General features: G+C 40.2%; 1 protein-coding gene across 13 annotated transcripts in view; it reads left to right on the forward strand.

Moving 5' to 3' along the window:
* Positions 1-21294, forward strand: part of ZCWPW2 (zinc finger CW-type and PWWP domain containing 2) — a 119492-nt gene that overhangs the window by 84358 nt on the left and 13840 nt on the right. For 12 of the 13 annotated variants that reach the window (XR_005594977.1, XM_039527102.1, XM_039527105.1 and 9 more), the window contains one exon: positions 11547-11668. Coding sequence is in view for 12 of the 13 variants with exons in the window: in XM_039527102.1 (XP_039383036.1) it covers positions 11547-11668 (122 nt within the window). In the remaining variant the exon portion in view is untranslated. Of the gene's footprint in view, positions 1-11546; positions 11669-18624; positions 18692-21294 lie in introns of all 13 variants that reach the window. The other variant, XM_039527113.1, reaches the window with a different exon arrangement.

A 21294-nucleotide genomic window follows, 5' to 3' on the forward strand; every position in this document is an offset into this window, starting at 1 on the left:
AGGAATACTACACTTATAGGGCTATTCCAGTTTAGTGTCCACCACTGTGGGCAGTACAGAGATTGGATTTCCCACCCATGCCATGCTGGACTTCTCCCAGAGCTTCTAGATACCCTTCTGCAATGTGGTCCAGAAGAAAGTCTGCATCTCAAGCATCTATTCCTGTTAGAAAAGACCCAGTCCATCAGTCATCCCAACACTGGGATTAACTAAGGAAGAGGAACACAGGGAGGAACCCACAGATCTACCTCCTCCTGTTTCTTCCCCTGATGAGGATGTAACCCCAGAATCTTTCTGAAGACTTTAAGGTCTTTCATGTTCTCGTGAGGAGGGTGACCACATTTCTACATGCGCAGGCAGAAGTCATGCAGGACAATTCACCCAAACTCTTAGACATTCTTCTGGCTCTAGCCCCTGTAAGGGTTGCCCTTCCCATTAATAAGGCTTTTTAAGAACCAGCCAAAACTCTTTGGCAGATCCCAGCTTCTATATGGTTCACTGTCCAGCATGTGGAAGGCGTTACCATGTTCCTCAACAGGAATTTGACTATTTCTTCATGCATCCTGTTTCAGACTTTTTGGTAATAACAGTGGCTAATGAATGCTCAAGGCAGTCTCACCTTGAGGCTATCCCAAAGGACAAAGAACACAAGAGACTGGACCTGTATGGAGGGAAAGTCTATACCACTACAAGCTTGGAAATGAGCATATCAAATTACTAGGCTTTGCTATTCAAATATATGTTTATGAATTGATGATCAAATGCAAAATTTGCAGACAAATTGCCTGACAAATACAAACCAGTTCATGGCCATAGTGTCTGTGGGGCAACTCTCAGCCCCCACCTCTCTTCAAGTAGTCATTTGATACATTGGACTCTGCTTTTCATTCCATGGCTACAGCCATTTCAATGTAATGCTTTTCATGCTTGAAGGCCTTGGACAGCCCCAAAGAGCTGCAAAATACAATGGAAGACCTTCTATTTGAAGCGTCTAAGTTATTTTAACCAAAAACAATGCACACATTGGAAGACTTTTATGTGACTCTCTGCTCTTCTGGGAGTTTCATCTTCAGTGATGACGAGGAAACAGTTTAAACCTCAATCAGATTATAGATCTTTGTTTTTCCAACAAAGACCCCAGGATATCTCTAAAAGAAGATCGAAGTCTCCAAGATGACAACCTTCATCTTTGTTGACTGCAAGCCCTTCTCACCAGGTCTCAACTTTAGTGAAGCAATTGTTCTGATGTTTTCATCAAGGACAGCACTCACACCAGGATACATTTCCTAGATTCTAATCCTATCTTTGGAAATCACCTCTCTCTTTTACAGTGCATGGACAGAGATTATATCAGACAAGTGGGTGCTCAGCATGGTGAAGTATGGAAATGTTATTCAGTTTACTTCTTTTCCCCAACCTACCTACCCCATCCCTTTTCAGGGACCGATCTCACCAGGCTGTTCTACTTCAATCTCTTTTGGAATTGGGAGCAACAGAGGAAGTACCTAACCAGCACAAAGGAAGGGCTTCTGTTCCTATTACTTCCTGATTTCTTCCCCCACCCTCCTCCAGAAAAAGAGGTGGTCTAAGGCCTGTTTTGGATTTGAGAAATCTGAATAGATTCATCCTGAAAATAATATTTCAGGATGGTCATCCTCTCATCTGTTATTCTTTTCTTGGAGATTGGTATGCTTCCCTCAGTTTTTAGGTCACTTTCTTTCACATAATAATACATCTAGGTCACAGAAAATTATCTTGATTCATTGTCAGGAACACAGACTGACAGTATGCAGTGCTGCCCTTTTATCTGTCCTCAGCCCAGAGGATGTTCACCAAATGTATGTCAGTGGTAGCAGCCCATCTCCATTGTTCCAGCATTCAGTTAGTTAGTTTGAGGAACATCAAAAGAACACATCGAAACAGCATCATCATGTCATTTGGGTCTGAAATTGAACCCAGAGAACTAATACATTTCCACTTCACCACTCCAATTAATACGTTTCATGGGGGCAAATCTCAATGCCAAGACAGTGATGGCTTACCTTGTGGAAGACAAGTTTCAGTCCATAGTCATCCTTTGCAAAAACCTCAAGTCTGACCCCAGGACAACAGTACGTTCTTACCTTCAACTTTTGGAGCATATGGCCTCATGCATGTACATGACTCAGCATGCCAAACTTAACTTCAGATATCTGCAGGCCTGGCTTCAATCTGTATGCCATCCAAATAGAAACTCTCTGGTCATGATGATTTGTATACCTGCATGAATGGTCAAGACCGTGAACTGGTGGATGGCTCCCCAGAACATCTGCAAAGGGTACCTTTCTTACCACTGGAACCAACAATGACCCTTGTAACAGATATGTCCACCAGAGGGTGGGGTGCTCATCTTGGACAGTGTCAAGTTCAGATGCTATGAACAACTCAGGAGGCTATTCTCCGTATAAATATTTTAACACTTTGATCCATTTGTTGGGCTCGCGAGACATTCATCACCACTATCAGAAATCAAGTGGTTCAAGTTCCTACCGACAACACCACTACTATGTTTTATCTAAACAAGCAGGGAACCAAGAAGTGATTCACTTGTGGAACTTCTGCATATGTAACAATATTTCTCTAAAGGCATTTCACCTTGCCAGGGTGAGAAATACCTTAGCAGACTCTCTCACCAGACACTTAGTAGACCATCACAAGTGGTCTGTAAAGAAGGAGAGTCTAGAATGGATTTTTCAAGAATGGGCATTCCTGGTAATAGACCTCTTTGCAACAAACCTGAACAAACAAATGCAGGAAATTCTGCTTCAGGGCATGTCACAGCCTGGGCTCTGTAACATATGCCCTTCTTCTTCCACGATTGAGTAATAGAATCGTAGGGTTGGAAGGGCACCACAAGAATAATCTAATCTAACCTCCTGCCAAGATGCAGGATTTGTTGTGTCTAAACCATCCAAGGCAGATGGCTATCCAGCCTCCTTTTGAAAATCTCCAGTGAAGAAGCTTCCAAAACCTCCCTGGGAAGTCTGTTCCATTATCCTGTGTTCTTATAGTTAGGACTTTTTTCCTGAGATTTAATCTAAATCTGCTATGCTGTAGTTTGAGCCCACTGCCTCTTGTCCTGTCCTCTGTGGCAAAAGAGAACAACTTTTCTCCATCTTTTTTATGGCAATCTTTCAAGTATCTTAAGACCACTATCATGTCCCCCCCCTTAATCACCTCTTTTACAAACTAAACATACCCAGTTCCTTCAGCCTTCATTCATGTGGCTTGCATTCCATCCCTTTGAACATCTTTGTCACTCGCCTCTGGATCCTTTCCAGTTTCTCAACATCTTTTCTATACATTGGTAACCAAAATTGGACACAGTATTCCAGCTGAGGCCTAACCAGCGCTAAGTAGAGTGGTACTATCACCTCCTGTGACTTGCATGCTAAAAAGCTCCTTGTACAACCACATTGGCCTACTGTTGCCCTTCTTAGCTTTCCTCTGTGTCGAAATAACTTGATGTTGAGCCTCTAGTATTACATCTTCTAAGAACTGCCAGTCCCTTTTGACTCCTTTTCTTCCTAATTGGTCTTTTCATGGGACGTTGCCTACTATTTAGCTGAGTCTGTTGAAATATGCCTTTTTTGAAGTCCAGTGTCCTTTGTTTTGTTGTTCTCATTTCCTCCTGCTGATCACAGGATCAGACACAAAGATCCTAATGGACAACATAGCCTGTATGTACTACATCGATTGATGGGGGACGCTAGGTCACCCTCCCTATGCGCAGAAATGATGAGGTATGGAATTGGTGCATCTCCCACAATGTCTGTGGCTTACCTCCCGGGCACACAAAACCTGACAGTGGACAGTCTCAGTTGCAAATTCCCACATGACCACAAGTGGGAGATGCACCCAGCAATACTTCATGACATATCTGGATGATGGGGGACATTGTCCACAAACCTGTTTGCCACTCACCTGAACAAGAAAAGTCCATGCTACTGCTCCAGAGTGGGAATGGATCAGCACTCCTTGGGTGATGCTCTTTTCATCCCCTGGAACAGGAAACTTCTCTATGCCTTTCCTCCATATCTTCTACTGTCAACGGTCCTGCTGAAAACAAAAAGAAACAGAGCCCATGTCATTCTAATTGCTCCTACTTGGCTGAGACATACCCGGCACCCTTACCTGTCACAACTTGCGATGTGCCCGATGATCCTGCTCCCAACCATTCTGCACCTCTTCTTACAGAACAGAGGATGTACCCTGCATCCCAGCTTGGGGATTCTCTGCCTCAAGGCATGGCTCCCAGTCGGTTCCAACACTTAGAAAGCTCCTGTTCAACGGAGGTACAAGAAGTTCTGTGCACAGCAGAAAGGCCTTGACTTCACGTACTTACCTGCAAAAATGGTCCAGGTTTCAGATTTGGTGCTCTTTTCAACAAATTTCCCCAACATCCGTGACTCTTCCACATATCCTAGACTAAGCATTGACCCTAAAGCTCTCTCAGGATCCACTTAGCAGCTATAACAACTTTCCACCAGCCTGTTGAAGGATATTCAGTGCTGTCACATCCAACCATTAAAAGTAAACCTCTTCCCACATCCTTGTCTTCTGATTCCCATGTGGGACCTAAACCTGGTACTGAAAGCATTGATTAGGCCTTTCAAACCTCTGGCCACCTGTTCGCTGATGTACCTTTTCATGAAAACAGCATTCCTGATAGCGATTACCTTGACCACGAGAATAGGAGAGAGAGCTGTTCTGATGGCACATCCCCCCCAACAAGGTATTCTTCCGGTATACGCTTAGGCCTCATCCAAAATTCATCTCGAAGGTGACCTCCCTGTTTCATGAATCAATTAATTCACCTTTCAATCTTTTACCATAATATTGCATACCTTGAATGTCAGAAGAGCCCTGGCCTTCTACCTGGACAGTACTAAGGCCTTCAGGAAGTCCCATAAGCTTTTCCTCTCCATTGCAGAAAGATCCAAGGGTTCCGCAATATCAGCCCAAAGGTTTTCCAAGTCGGTCTTGACTTGCATCAGTGTTCCAAGTTCACAATATGATCCCTCCAGACTCTGTTCTGATACACTACACAAGGTCAATTTCTTCACTGTCGCCTTCAAGAATGTCCCTATCTTGGAGATTTGTAGCGCAGTGACATGGGCATCGGCCCATACTTTCACAGAACACTATGCGATGACTGGGGACTCTGCTGCTGAAGCCATCTTTGGCTCCATAGTACTGCCAAGTGTAACTGACCCAACTCCGAAGTCCCAGCTCTCCAGAAGGGGTATTGCTTAGGAGTCACCTACAGTGCAGCACCCACAGGGACACTACTCGAAGAAGTTGTTATTCACCGTGTGCAGTAATGATGGTTCTTTAAGATGTGTCCTGCTATGGGTGCTCCACCACCTATCCTCCTCCCCTCTACTTTGGAGTTCTTGTCAGTGACTCTGCAGTAGAGAAGGAACTGAGGGTGGGGGGTTAGCCTACGTGCACTGACTACCCTCCTGGCGCAGCACAAGGAGAGACTGCGCATGTGTGGACCTAAAGGAAACTGCTACTGAAGTTCTCTGATCAGTAGCGCAGGGACACAAGCACATCTACAGAGGAGCACCCATAGGGATATACATCTTGAAGAACCATCATTACTGCACAAAGTGAGTAAATTCTTCTTGCTACCGATGAAAACAGTGTTTTTGGTAGCAGTTACTTTTGTGAGGATGGCATCAGAGCTTCAAGCATTACCAGCAGACCCTCCCTTCACAATATTCCACCAAGGCAAAGTCTATCTCAGGCTGCACCTTAAGTTTATACCAAAGGTTGTTTGGCATTCCACCTCAAACCAACCAAACTTCTGGTTTTTGTTTTTGAAGCCTCACTCTAATAAAACGGAAGAGAGGCTTCATACCTTGGATGTCTAGAGAGCTTTATTCTTTTACCTACACATACAAAGTTGTTCAAGTAATCTCCTAGACTTTTTGTATCCTGTGCTGAAAGGATTAAAGGCAACCTCTTACAGTTCAATATATATCCCACTGGATTTCTGACTATATCTAGCTAAGGTCTCTTGTCCTATGAGGATAACAGCCCTTTCTACTAGGGTTCATTCCACTTGATCAGCCTTTTTGAACAACATACCTATAGTGGACATTTGCAAAGCAGCAACATGGTCATCTGCACCTTCTTTCTCCAGACACTACACTTTTACTTACACTTCCTGAGCTGATGTGAACTTTGGCAAGATGATGCAGCAGGCTCTCTTCAAATAATTAAAGTCCCACAATCCTCAAGGTAACTTTTGCTGAGTCGCTTACAGTGGAATGTGTATGTGCACAACTATTCAGAGGAGAAAAAATGGTTACATACCTGTACAGTTAACTATTATTCTTGGAATGTATATGTGCATAATATATTTCAATGTCCCTTCTGCTTTCCTGTTACTTTGAGTCTTTGTTGGATGTTCATTCCTCCAGCAAGGAACGGAGAGGGAGGCAGAGCCACAACCATTTTATGCCCTCAGCTATGCACAAGTGTGGGAAGGGGCACATGTGCCACCCACCAGTATGGTTGGCAAAAGTCTACAACTTGAATGCATAAGGCACACATACACCTACAGTGGAATATGTATATGTTCACTACACATCTCAAAGAACAATAGTTATTGTACAGGTAAATAATTTTTTAATTATTATTTTAATAGTTTTAACACAGTGTGAATTACAAAACCAAGTAAAGATCTTAATAGTTAGCATCCACATCCCAATGCTTTGGAGTCAAGGACATATTTAGCATGATATAGAAAACTTGTGGCAGAACAGGGAACAGAACCCATTCTCCTCAGTCCCAGTCAGGGTCTCATAGCATCTGATCATGTAATTAAAGACTGTGTTGTTCATCTGTGTTTCTCACAGTGCTTTGCTGAGGTGGCTGTTCAAGAGTTGCTCCGTTTTTTACAGAGAGAATAACCAAATACATGAATTTGGCTTAATCTAATTGAGAGACAACGTGACTGAATTAGTGAGATTTGCATATGCCATAGCAGAGATTTGGGTCCTATTCCCAGCTCTGTCAGAAATTCTCTCAGAAATGATCATGAGCAACCTCTCAGATCATCAATTAACTCATCTAACCTCTTACGGTAATGGCCTAAGTGAATATGGGCTGTGACGGACACAATTGTTAACAATGATCACTGGAAGGGGGAGACTCAAAATCATCATGTCCTGGGTTCCCAGTCAAGTACATCTTCATCTAAGCCAAGAAGTATTTTGTCTGTGTCTTGTCTTGAGCTCTGGCTTTGTGCATTTCATATGTAGGAGAAGAAAGAAAAAAGAAACCAAAAACAAAGGGTTATATTAGAAAGTGTTAGGGTACCTGAACTATACGTGTTGTTAGTTGTGCTGGGTTAATTTTTTCAGATTAATAGTTTATTTGACAAAAAAAATAAAATAAAAAATAAAAATAAAAAAACCCCAAAACCACAACAGTTTGGTTGACTCGAAACTTTTCAAAAATTTTATGTGAATTAGCTAAATAATTCCAACCAAAAATATTTTGGTGGTGGTAACTGTGGCTAATTCCTTATAATATTTAGCCCAGTGGTTAGGACATTCATTGGAGATGTGGGAGACTCAGGTTCAATTCCCCACTCTGCCTGATGTGGAGAAGAGATTTGAAAATACTCTCCTACCTCTCAGGAGAGTACCCTTATCATAGCATTATGGAATATTTTGCAGTGGTCTCTCTTAGTCTTTCTTGTGGAAGTTCCACTTTTTATTGGAGCACAGATGTGAATTTGGGTCTCCCACATCCTAGGTGAGTGCCCTAGCCACCAGGCTACAGAGTCATTCATTTGTGCTGTCTTTCTGATCCAATTACTATTCATTGCCATTATGAATGACTATGAACTGACATTATGAATGACATTGACTGCTATACCATAGACTATCACCACTACCTCTTCCTCCTCCTGCTACTTTGTGAATCTAGCCCTTTAAAAATGCCTGAATTAGAACATTCCACCAAAAGCAGGGTTTTTTCCAATTTTTCGAAAACATTTAGCAATTTTTCAGATTCAGTTTATTTAGGACTGATTTTTTCTGATTGCCAGCAAACGAAAAGAAAAAAAGTAGGTTATTCACCCTGTGCCAGTTCCTATTGCTCCACCTATTATGAAAGTGTCCTCTGAATAAACAAACAGTAGGAAAAGTAACCTCAGAATTATAAAGAGTGTTTTTCAATATGACATGAAAAGCACTACAAAGAAAGAAGAATTACAACAGCCCCATGATTATAGTGAAATCACTGTAGGTGTTGTCCCAGTAGTTTGTCAACAATTTAAATCTTTTGTATCAGTTCTACACCCTATTCTGATTAGACTAAATATTCATGTGCTTTCCAATGAAACTGTTAATAGACAGAACTAGGATATCAAAATAGCTTCTTGACCTCATGAAATACATTAAAGATTGCTTGGACCACTGGAAACACTTCACAGCTACTTCTATATGGTATATTGTAGAGCTAAAACTTAATATCTTAGATTGACTCAGTTATATAGTTTGTGTTCTCACTGGTGCTACACCTAGAATTACAGCACATAAACATATAAGAAAAATATGTCTGGCTATGGAAGAAACTCTGCATTGCATTGTTACAGCTATAAAATAGACTGAATTGTGATTAATCTGTTATTTGCTCAGATTTACTTGTCTAGTATCCCAGGTTAGGCTAGGTACAGTCTAATATGAAAAATGCTCCAGAATATTGGCTGGAAATGTCATTTTCATAAGCACATCTACTAGAAGAATTCTCCCATCCTCAGCTATTGTCCGGATATATGGTCTAAAATGCAAAAAATAAAATTGCTGACAATTCTATACCTACTTCACTTGAGCACACTAAATTCAGAATTCCCCATAGCTTATCAGAATTAAGCTTTCAATTATTGGGAAATTCCAGGCATCAGACATTTCGTTGATTTAAAAGAGAAAAAAATGTTTAGATAGGAAACATTTTGGATCCACATAACTCCTTTTCTACAATAGGCTCCATGGCATTATAGTTAAGACAGATACTCTGCTTGGGCCTTTCTCAGCCCGAGAACAACTCTTCATACAAAGTAGAAAAGGAAAGGCCTTTCATCTTCTCTTTGCTCAATCCTACTAAGGTCTCTATGGGACAAAAATCTTCATTTATGTGACTGGATAGTATAAGTTTTTGGCAGAATACTAGCAAACAGTACACTGTATACAATATAACATCTTGTATTTTTCAGTTTTGTAAAACAAGTTGGGATATAGATCATATGAAAGATTATATAAAAATGTATGTATTGTGGCAAATTGCCAGTACTGTTATGCTGGGTCTCACGCTTTCTCTTCTTTGGGGAAGGTTCAGGGCACCATTGCTTGCCTCTGAACCAGTATTTTTAATTACCCCACTAGTGTCCTTGAGGAGTAGAGTGGAGAGGGAGGGACCTGGGCCCACCCTCTTCTCCAGGTCCCAACCCAGGGGCCCTGAGGTTAGTGGTGAACCACTTGAATTCCTTCCCCTGGGCTACTTCCCTCTCCTGCCCTTCAGCTTGTGGAGGGGCTTCTTGCCTTCCTTCTACACAAGCCCTGTGCCCCTTACCTAGGGTTTTTGGACTTCTTAGCCCACCACAGCACTCTTCCAAACTTTCCTTTTGTCTCTCTTCAAAACTGTTCTCTGCTCCAACCAAACCTTCCTGCTCCACCCCCCCCCAGTCTGACTGAAGCAGGGGGTTTATATCATGTGACTGACTGCTGGTGCTCTAATTGGCTTCAGGTGCTCTAATTGGCTTCAGGTGCTCTAGTTAATCTATAGTAAACCTTCCTCCCCTTGCAGGGAATAAGGCTCCCTGCTAACACTCTCCTGCTGTCCTCTGGCCATGCTGTATCACAGTATGTATCTATGTAATTATATAGTATGTTATCCTTATCCTGGTACGACTTACATGATTAGTCCAAGGAAAACACATATTAATGATTTGGAAACACATTAAAAATGTTATACCAAATGTAGTGCATATCATATAAACTACACCTAATGAAAATGATGATTCAGCTACCAGCCAAAAACACTGTGGTAATATTGATGATATTCATTAAATGAGAAGAGCTGAAGAAGAGCTTTGTGAAGCTTGAAAGTTTGTCTCTTTCATCAACAAAAACTGGTCCAGTAGAAGATATTACCTCACCACCTTGTCTCTCTGATATCCTGGAACCAACATGGCTACAACACTGGAATATATCAGTAATGGCAGACTTTCCATGAAAAGACATTCATGAAGCTGGTACTGTTGTGCAAACATCCATGCAGGCTTTACTGCACATTTTGACCAGAGAAGTTGGTGCAATTATTGATATAGTCATTTCTGAAGGTAGTATGTAATAAGTTTAATTGAGAAAGCCTTTTCCTGGCAGCCTCTAAAGCCTCAGTAAGGTGAGATGAAATGGTCCCACCTAGAAATTAAATTGGTTCAACTAACCTTCAACCTGAAGGTTGTATTTAATACTTTATTAGCACAACAGAACCTCTTTATAATCTTATCAAAGCTGTTTACAGAATGTCTTGCTTTAGAACAGCTTCCTGCATTGTTTTTTCTTCCAGCTTCTCTTTACAAATAAATACATTAAGTAAAATGCTTTCTAATATTTTTCCCTAAAACCTACAATGTTGGAAAAAAAAGAAAAGTTTTGCGTCAAATACTGTTAGTATGAATTTACCTAATTTCAAATCAACGCTCACAGTGAAAAACATTTGTGTTACACATTGGAAAGAAACAAGGCTGGTCAGAAGGGACTGGTTGAGCATTCTCATGGTAGCATTGTGTCGTGTCCATTTACGGAAAGGTGGGAGATGACCTCATGTGGCCTCCTGCCCCCATATCCCTGCTGCCTTTGGAAAAGGCTGCTTGCAGTTGCCACCATCCTATTTCTATAGGAAAGAGAAGAAAGACCACCAGTGACCTGTCTCCAAAGAGCTCTGCTTTCAGCAGAGCCTCTTGGCGTTGTGAGTTTTGTTGCATTTTGTATCTCCTTTCAGACATTTTCTATCCAGAAAGTTCAAGAGGTATATTTTGTAAAGTAATGTAAGAAGTTACTTTTTATTTTTGTTTAAAAAATTTTCAGGCAAGTTTCTACCCATATCCAGTATAACAGTGCTATACAAATTGCAAGAATTTTACCTAACAAGATTACTCTTTTACTATTCTTCACTTAATCTTGACAATTATGTTGATTTCAAATCATTAAAGACCAAAGGATGAATTGTTCTCACATCTGAAGCCAGTAAAGTTACTCTGGATTTTCACCAGTGTCAATGATAGCGGAATTTAGCCCCATATGGTTTTATCACAGGAAACCCATTTTCTTTTCCATGTTTTGAGTAATGATTTTCCCTGTAGATTTTCTGTATCCGTTCCCCACTGTTATTATTTATTACTCAGTCAATTAAATTTCATTAATAATGTTGCATAAATATACATAGGCATTTTAGCTAAATTATTGACTTTGTTCGTTTATTAGTTGTCTCTGAGACAGAAGTTATATTAAAAGATCTGGAACAAATTCTCAGGCATGTTGCAGACCCTTTAAAAACAACTTGTGGGTTGTATGGAAATGGAGAGGGAAAAGATTCAGGAGAAAAGGTATGAATTATACATGGTATTGCTAACTAGTTACTGGAAACATTTTTAATTTTAGTGGAATTTATGATAGTGCTTAAGAAAGACACTTTTAAATATGTTTTAATGACTATATAACATACTTCTGAAAACAATGTATACTGCCCACTTTTTGAATGCTTTATATTTAATCATAATAATGATATAAAATAAAATTGTTTAAAGATCATATTTAATACAAACCAGTTTCACTGTATCCTATATTTAAAACACAAGATATTTGAAATTAATATTCATGGTTGAAATCCCAGTCTCAGGGAGATGCATCCACTGATATCCCCATTATTAATTATACTGCAGATGTCTGCATGAGGGCAGACAAGTAGATCTCACTTGAAATACTCGTATACCTATATTTCAAATTTGGGTGTAGTATATCTAGCTAGGAGATGGCCTCTAGAGATCCACACTCTCCCTGCACATGGTCCAGGATCACCAAACAGCTAATCTTGTATCTGCAACACACTTAATAAGTTACCTTCTTTATTCAATGGCCCATTTAGCTAATGTTTACTTTATTTCCCCTCTATTTAAGTGTAAAAAAAAAAGCACCTAATCCGATCGTCTTTAAGTGATTGTCCACATCTATTCCATTATTGGTACACATACACACCAAGTGTGCGAGAGTGCAATCTTTTTAAATAGCACTGTCTTTCAGGGCCATGTCTGTACCCTCTGGTGCTCCATATCTGAGGTCATAAAGGTGAGGTGACAGCAAGTGACCTTCAGTTCCTTCTTACTGCCTAGGGCTACAAGATGGAACACGTTCAGTGTCTGTGTCTATGCGCAATGTGCAACTGATTTTCTATGGTTAGTTCTTAATTAATGCTCTAGCTATAGTTGGTATAGTTTAAGCCCACTGGCAAAAAAGAAAAGGGAAAAAAAAAGAAAGGAAAAAAAAACCCTCTTCAAGTTAAGGATATGCTTAACTTGCCCCAGACCTTGCCCCAGACATAGTGAAGTCAAAGTCCCCTAGATTCAAAACCTATCTCTCTTGGGAGGCAGCTGTTCCTATTATGGACACCCTAACTGCCTCTTCTGCCTTAGGGAAGTACCTATATCATGCAAGTTTCTATATGCTGCTTCTTTCCCAAAAGAATCCAAAAGCAAGGGAATCCCACCTGAAGCTTTTCCTCTTAGAGAAGTACATGATGGCCTTGTTGTGTCCTGAAGGAGAGACCATCTTACTGGATCACACCAGCTCTGTGAGTTCTCCAGTAAGTCAAGTGTCTACCCCAGGCACTAGAGGTCATTTGGCACTGAGGAAGTCCCACTCCTCTATTGTGGAGTCAACCAGAGCTTCCCTACCCTCCTTCACTCAACACTGAAGAGAGAGGGTGCTTCCTGGTGACCACAGATCTCCCTCTCTGGGTCCAAGCAGATTTACCTTAGGAGGCAGTTCAAGGCCCAGATTGGATACTGCTGACACTTCGACACTGAAGGGTCACCAGATTATTTTAGTGCAGCTTGGAGAAGCTACTTGTGTGCCTGGTACTGACAAACAAGAATTGAAGCATCTGACACTAAAGCAATTGGAACTGAAATTTTAAATGGCAGAGCTTCCCATGCTAGCACTGAAGCTCATTGCACTAAAGAATCCGGTGTAACCTAAGCTGTCAGTCCTGGTACCACGCCTCTGGCACCTACGATGGAGCACCTAGCACTTCACTGTATGGTACCAACCTCACATCTCAGGCTGGAGGGAACACTACCTTCTCTTGTTGTGGTACCCATAACATTTGTAGTACTAGAATACCTAATGGTATCGGACTAATCAGAGTCACCATTTCTGGCCTCCTGGAAGAAACTACTCATTGATCCCAGCCCTGATACTGATACAAAAATTTCTGGGACCCTCATGAACTCTTGAAAGATAATCTCTGCCAATGAAAGATTTATATCCCTTCTCCTCCACTTCAGTAGGGCAAATGAGGCAGAGCATGGTAATTGCCCCATTGTCATGAAGCAATTCACTGATGGGACTATTGTATCAGCCCTCAAGTCACACACCAATGGCTCTATAACTCCCAGACCTTGAAAATAAACTAGCAGATCAGATCAGCAGACAATACTCAATCAATCACAAATAATCCATCAAGAATTCTGTTCTACAAGACATCTTCTACAAATGGGGATGTCCACGAATAGACCTGTTTGCTTCAGACCAGAACAAGAAGTGTTAGAGATTCTGCTCCAGAATGGCATCCAGTCCAGGCTCTCTGTCAGATGACTTCCTGACTTCATGGACTCTGGGACTCATGTATGCCTACCATCCCATTCCTTTGATATTGAGGGTCCCGAGGAGGCTCAGATAGGACACAGCACTGGTGAGGATGATAGCACCAGCATGGCCCAAGTAATTTTTGTATTTGGGCCTGATGACCTTGTCAATACAGCTTCCAGTCATGGTTCTGAGGCACCTGGGCATCCCAATGCAGACAAAGGGCCAAATCCTGCACCTGGACCCTACACTTCTCCATCTCACAGCCTGGATGCTGGCTGATAACCACAGACAGATCCTGCTCCACTGCAATCCAGAATTTCTAAGTTTGCACTAGAAAAGACTCAACAAGGATGACGTGAATAAATGGAAAAGGTTCTCTATTTAGGTGACACAAAATCATTGACCACCTTGGAAGGCTGCAGCAGCCTCCATTCTCGATTACTTGCTAGCCCATAAGCTTTCAGTTCTCTCCATCAGGTCCACAAGACCATATCTGGCAGATGTCATTCTCCTGCTGAAAGCTACACAAACTTGTCGCACGCAACAATGGCCAGGTTTCTCATTCACGTCTTCCCATCAGTCAGGGACTCTGCTCCCTGAGACCCCCCCTTATGGTAGGACCACCGTATACGGTATTCCACAAGGACAAAGGGACATAAAGACCTCATTTGAATTTTTTATCTAAGGTAGTCTATGACTTTAAACTCAACTTACCAGTGTTGGAGAAAAACAGAGTTTTTACTTTTAGGTTGGGTGCAGCAAGTTAGATACTTTATTTTTTCTAGCAGTTGCATGGAGGGAGAGAGCTAAACAGGTCTCTCACTAGGTAAACAATTACAGCAAGCATTTATACCTTTGTTACATACAATAATGAGCAACAACTGCATTTGTTTATACATAGGTCATCCTGATATCTTATTTTTCTCACCTTTATTTAGACTATAGTCTATATTCCATACTTATTGAACACAAGGCCGCAACAACTTTTCACACAGTTCTTTCCCACTTGCCTCTCACAATCCTTGCTTCTACAAATCTCGCATTATTAGGGTTACAGCTAGCCTGGCTCTTGTTTACATAAGGAGACTGCGTGGACTTGAAATCCCCTTCACATCCCTGTTAGTTTTTTTTTTTACTTCCCCACCCCCCTTTTTTGTGCTTTTAGCACAACAAACATTTTTAAATCTTTATTTGCATTAAGCCTTGGATTTAGATTTTACAGTAAAAGCTTTAACCTTAGGGGTTTTGATTGGATGCAATGACAATACATGATTAGCATGGACATGAAAGGTATTACTATTATTACATTTTTTACAACAATAATATAATTTTAAACTAAACAACAGCAATAAAAGCAGTAACATTTTTATGGTAATAATATGATAGGGTTGTTGTACAGTTTTAGTTACAAATCACAATACATTATATTTAGTACATAAAGTAGACACGTTGTAAGCTGTATGAAAGGCATTTTTTTTAACTTGATATATATTTTGAAGCATATGAATTTGCCATTGTAATTTAGAGATTTTTTTCAACCTTTGGTAATAGTGAAAGCAAATTTTGAAACCAATTAAGCACTAAAGTATTTTAATTAAAAGGTATTTGAAACCTAAGGGCTGATTGTAGGATTTTATTTGCAGGCCAGTAAATAATATGATTGCCTGCAGCAGTAGTATGATTAAAATGTGTATTTTGCAACGTGGTGGCTTTAACATACACACAGCTATTATTAGCTTGAAAAAGCAGGTGTTTTCTTAGGATAGTTTTTAGTTTTATACCTTTTTAACAAACTTTGTTAAACATTGTGACAACTTTTTTTGCTTTAATTTTTTTACACACTAAAGCTGCGGGGGTGTTAAGGGCCAAAATGTTTACTGATTTTTTATTTTAATTTAAATATTAGGTGTTATTTTAGGAGCACTAACAACAAATTGGCTAGGCATTATTAGATGGTTTAATTTTTTAGATATTACGGTGAATAATTTAGTTATACATGCATTTTTTTTATGGCCGTGGCAGGACTTGGTATGTGGGAGCCCACACCCCTTTTACTGGCCCATATGCTTGGAAGGAGCACTGCGAGTACTTGCACATTTATTTTGAAAATTTTTAAGTATATTTTTATGGCCACAAATTAGATGGCATTTTTGAGGTATTTGTAAGGGCAGTAGGCCATGCCTTATGCTTGAGATTACTTTGAATGGCCATTAGCTGGTTATTCAGGAAATTTTGAATTTCTGAACATGCCAGATGTTACTGCAATGCCTTTTTAGCCTTAATGATATTTAATACCATTTTTGTTAGTAACTTTTGGGTTATTGAACTAAGGGCAGAATAACATGTAATTTACCAACTTTAGCTTGCTCCTGGATTAGCTGTGCTTTAGTAATAATACCAGTGGCCTTTTTTAGTTGTCCTAATTTTTTATTGTGTTGTTGGTCCTTAAGAATATTTTAAATTGCTGCTGCACTATTTTCACCATTTTATAAATGTTTAGCTAATTTTTTTAGAGGAGATTTGTGCCCTTTGCTAGCCAAATAACAGCTTTTTTGGAGCAATTTGGATATATGGAAGTGATTTAAAAACTAAATAGGGGCAGGGTAAATTTTACAGTTTTTAATGGGGGCATTAATTATTGTTATTTAGTACATGGGGGGATAGCATTATATTACATTTATTATTTTAAATATTTTAGGTACTTTTGAGAGGCATTAACATTAATAGCATAGAAAGGGTTATATTTCCAAAATCTCATACTATTCACGGGCAAGCCAAACTTCCCACCTTAGGGCTTGGCTACACTTGCAGATGTGCAGTGCTGGGAGTTACAGCTGTCTTCGTACAGCTGTGTAGGGAAAGTGCTGGAGTGTGGCCACACTGACAGCTACCAGCGCTGCAGTGTGGCCACATTTGCAGCATTTGCAGCGGTGTTGGGAGTGGTGCATTATGGGCAGCTATCCCAGTGTTCAAGTGGCTGCAACATGCTTTTCAAAAGAGGGGGGTGGGGTGGAGTGTGACAGGGAGTGTGGGGGAGAGAGAGAGAGAGAGAGTGGATTTTTGGAGCCGACACTGTGTCAGCTCCCTGCCTTGCAAATTCTGACCATTTCCCCAACGCCTCATTCACTCTTAAATGCAAACAGCCTGCAGACCAGATAAGCAGCTGCTCCGACGGACTCCCTTCCCCCCCTCCCCCTCCCTGCCGTGCTGTTTCTCTCCTAAAGCAAACACTAGCTGTAGACATTCATCCCCCTGCCTGCCTCATTCACAGCAAACAGGAGCTGTGTTTGTTTTTTAGATAAGCAGCTCCAGGAGCCCCGAGTTCACAACAAAACAAAGAGAGGCATCATAACAAAACAAAGAGTTCTTTAGTTAAAAGCATTATGGGAAAATTCTGCTGGAGGCCAATTACAGCACTTTTGGTGGCCACAGTGGCGGAGCAGCGCTGCATCGCCAGCGCTGCAATAGTTATACCCAAGGCAGAGCAGGAGTACAGCCAGCGCTGCAGCCAGGGAGATGCAGCGCTCTATGTGCCTTGCAAGTGTGGACGGTGTGTAAGTTGCAGCGCTGTAAACCCACCACCAGCGCTGCAACTCTCCAGTGTAGCCAAGCTCTTAGTGTAGGTAGGCCTGGCCTGATATAAACAATTAAATGCATGGGGGAAGGCCTCCTTCTTTGGAAGATAGTATTAGGGAGATAAATGAATCATCAGGCTGAAAACAGGACATTTGAGCTAAATAAGGTGAGTAAATAGATCAGTAGGCTAAAAAGACAATGTCTGAGCCAGCTAAGATAAGAGGGAGAACACCCAGGGAACCATTTACTATGAACAAGATAACAATGGACAAGATAAATTAGGACTGTAGAGATGAGGTAAGGAGTATGTTGATCATGGAAAATGCGTGGACAGAGCATGCTGCACAGGGATTGCTTCCTGCAAAGTAACCAAGTCAAAGTGTGGTGCAATGTATAGTAAATGCAATGAGATATGTAATGTATATAAAGGGACAGGGTTTCTGTGTAACTTTGGAGCTGTGATGTACTCTGCATCCACCCTGCCTCCCCCACCCCCCGCATTTGAGACTGATCAATTCAGTGTAGCATTGCTATATGCCAAATAAAGATATCTGAGAGATGAAGTCTGGAGACGAACTGAGTTTTTGGGAAGCTGAGTGGAAAGAAGTCTTGTAGGGAATCCCAAAACTTAGCTGTTGTCAGATCTTTTGGCAGCCTCTGCAGTTTCTCTTTTGGTGTTCCAATTTCAGAAATTTGTAAAGCAGCTACTTGGAGTTCAGTCCACACCTTTGTTCATCACTACTTTTTGATAGAGGGCTTCAGATCTGATGTCTGCTTTGGCAGAACTGTATTACAATCATTGTTTCAATCGACTACACCTATGAGATGTGAATTACTGCGTGTGAATCACCAGAAGTGGAATATATGTGGATAATCACTCAAAGAAGAAAGAGCAGTTACTTACCCTACAGTAACTGTAGTTCTTTAAGATGTGTTGTCCACATGTATTCCACAATGCACTTTCTTTCTCTGCTACTGTGGAGTCCTTGTCAATATGGATTCTGTTTTGGCAAAGGAACTGGAGTGGTTGCATCCATCTCACCCTTTATGCCCTCAGCTATGAAGTCCCAAAGGGCATGTAGAGCACTATTCAAAAAAGATTCTAATCTCATTCCCATAGGGTGCATGCACACCAGAAGTGGAATACATGTGGACAACAGATCTCAAAGAACTACAGTTACAGTAGGGTAAGTAACCTCTTTATGTGGGTAATCCAAAATAATATACATCAATGGGAAAACTGGCTGATTATACCATGGTAGTATTTCTAAGGAAGCATATGCTGAATACCTTATTATCATGTAATTCTATCCACTGTCCGGTAAATCTAATGTAATTTCCTACTTAAATAATGGAAGAGATGTCTAACAGAAAAATCTGCATGCAACTAGAGGATAATAGAAACATGCACAATGAATGGCATAGATTTATAAAGAAAAAACAAACAAATTTGATAACTTTTTTATCAAATTACAAAATCAGTTGTAAAAGAGAATTGATTACGTATAAGATATCTGAACATTAGTTAAAACATTAGACACTGTTCCTTATAAAATCTTACTTGAAAAATTAATCCAAATTGGATTGAACATGAGTGTTCTCACATGAATTGAAAACTGTCTCAGGGATTGTAAATAAAGAGTAATGATAAACTACATAGGATCCACATCCACTGGGCTGCTAAAGTACAGAACCATAGGAGACAACAAGGAATGGTGATCTGATGGCAAATTGATAGAATCACTTATATCTTCTTATAGTTCCACTGGCAGTTACAGGCTTACCTGTTAGCAACACGGACCAGAGTTGAAAGGCAAATGTAACATCTAACATAAAGAAGTGGTGTTTTCCAACGGTATCTACCCTATTGGATTGCCACTCTTATGCCTGTGCTTCCAATCTACGACCAGGAAAGAAGTTTTCAAATATTTTGAGATATTAAGAATTCGTAATGAGTCTTAATGTCTTTTGAAGTGTCTTACTGTCATAACACAGCTCATTTCTGATTGGTCTTGGAGACAGAACTTCTTGCACTTCAATAGGCAAGCAGAAGACACCACCAATTTGGTCATCTTAATGTACCCTCTCTACATACATTTGAAAGCTTATTATGTCTTCAGATGAGGTATGATGTGGATTCTCAAGTGGTGCCATTACCATAGAAATGGGGTAAACAATGACACCATCAACACGTAAAAATGACCTCTTTGAAATATTTGCATTTGTTTCTGTTAATGACTCTGTATTATTTCAACATATTGCGTCCAACCTTTAGATCCTGTCCAGTGCTGTCTTTCTGCAGTTTTCAGTTATTGTTGTCATATCTATCAAGGACTTCGGTTACAGTATTAGCTTTGTCAAATCCTTTTAGGACCTGCCTCAAGTACTCAGCTACCAGTTCATCAAATCTGTGGAATTTGTCTCCAGCCATCATTTGTTTGACGACCATGGAATCTCTGATGTACACTGTGGTTTCTTTGTTGCATGCTTATGGATGCTTGAGCTTCCATATGATGTCCTAATTCAGCTTTTTCTGTTCTTCTCATTGTTCCATCAGCATGCAAGAGGGACATAGACACAGACATAGACACATTGGGAGACTAAGAACAGTTGCCATTGAAATATATCTGTGTCTTGCTAAGGGTAGGGCTCTGCGGAAAACAATTTATGGACTGAAAGCTGCTGCAATTGTCCCTCCCTTGCGAGACTTACATTTGGTCTTCTTGGACATATTATCAAAAGTTTTGATGCCAGATTTCTTGACTGGGCTGAAGAAGCTATGTGTCCCATCAGAATCAAGTGTGCCTCTCAAAAATCTCTTCATTTGTTCTTCACCAATATCTGCTATTTTCAGTAGATTCTCTTTACATCTGATATTACACGCACTTCAGTAGATATGTTGATAAGCACCTCTGGATGTGATTCAGGATTAAATGAATTTGTCATATTGTTGATGACATCATTTGTTAGGCAGTAATATGCTCTTCATACCTCTTCAGTGCAGGGGCAAGGACTCGTTTATAGACTTTGTCTTCACTACTTCTTGTTAGGCCATTTCTTTTTCTCTTAGCTTTTGCATGTTCATAATATGAAACTGTGCATTGTCATATCTGACACTAATTCTGACCTATGCATAAGTGTCACTGAATTAAAAAGTTAGTTTCTAGAATATTTCAAAGGCTAGTACTGCATGCATAGGCAATTACAAGTTAAAACCTTCTACCAAGCAGATACTACATTATATGTACAAAAGCTTACAAATGGAGAATCATTACATTAGGAATTCATGTACATTTATAACTACCCTCCATGCAGTACATTGATTAGACTCTTCCTGTTGGTATGCATACTTCCACCTTTTCATGTTCTCTGTATGTATAAATATCTCCTGTCTGTGTGTTCCATTCTATGCATCCGAAGAAGTGAGCTGCAGCTCATGAAAGCTCATGCTAAAATAAATTTGTTAGTCTTTAAGGTGCCACAAGTACTCCTGTTCTTTATACAATCTACTGTTACTGGTGCACAAACTTAAATGTGAGACCGATATGGCCATAAAATTTCAATTGAAAATATAGAAAATTATTATAATCACTTGTGAGATACTTTGACAATTAAGATATGCAATGTGAAAACATTTAATGTTAGTATATTGCAAAATGTTATTTGCCATTTTTGCCCTGCTAAACAGTGTCATCGTTTATAAAAAAAAAATACTTGTCCATTGAAAACCAACAAAAATCTTTTAATACATTGTCATTTGGTAGCTTTGACCAATAAACACCACATTAAG

The sequence above is a fragment of the Mauremys reevesii genome, linkage group 2 (genome assembly GCF_016161935.1).
Source record: "Mauremys reevesii isolate NIE-2019 linkage group 2, ASM1616193v1, whole genome shotgun sequence".
Lineage (NCBI taxonomy): Eukaryota > Metazoa > Chordata > Testudines > Geoemydidae > Mauremys > Mauremys reevesii.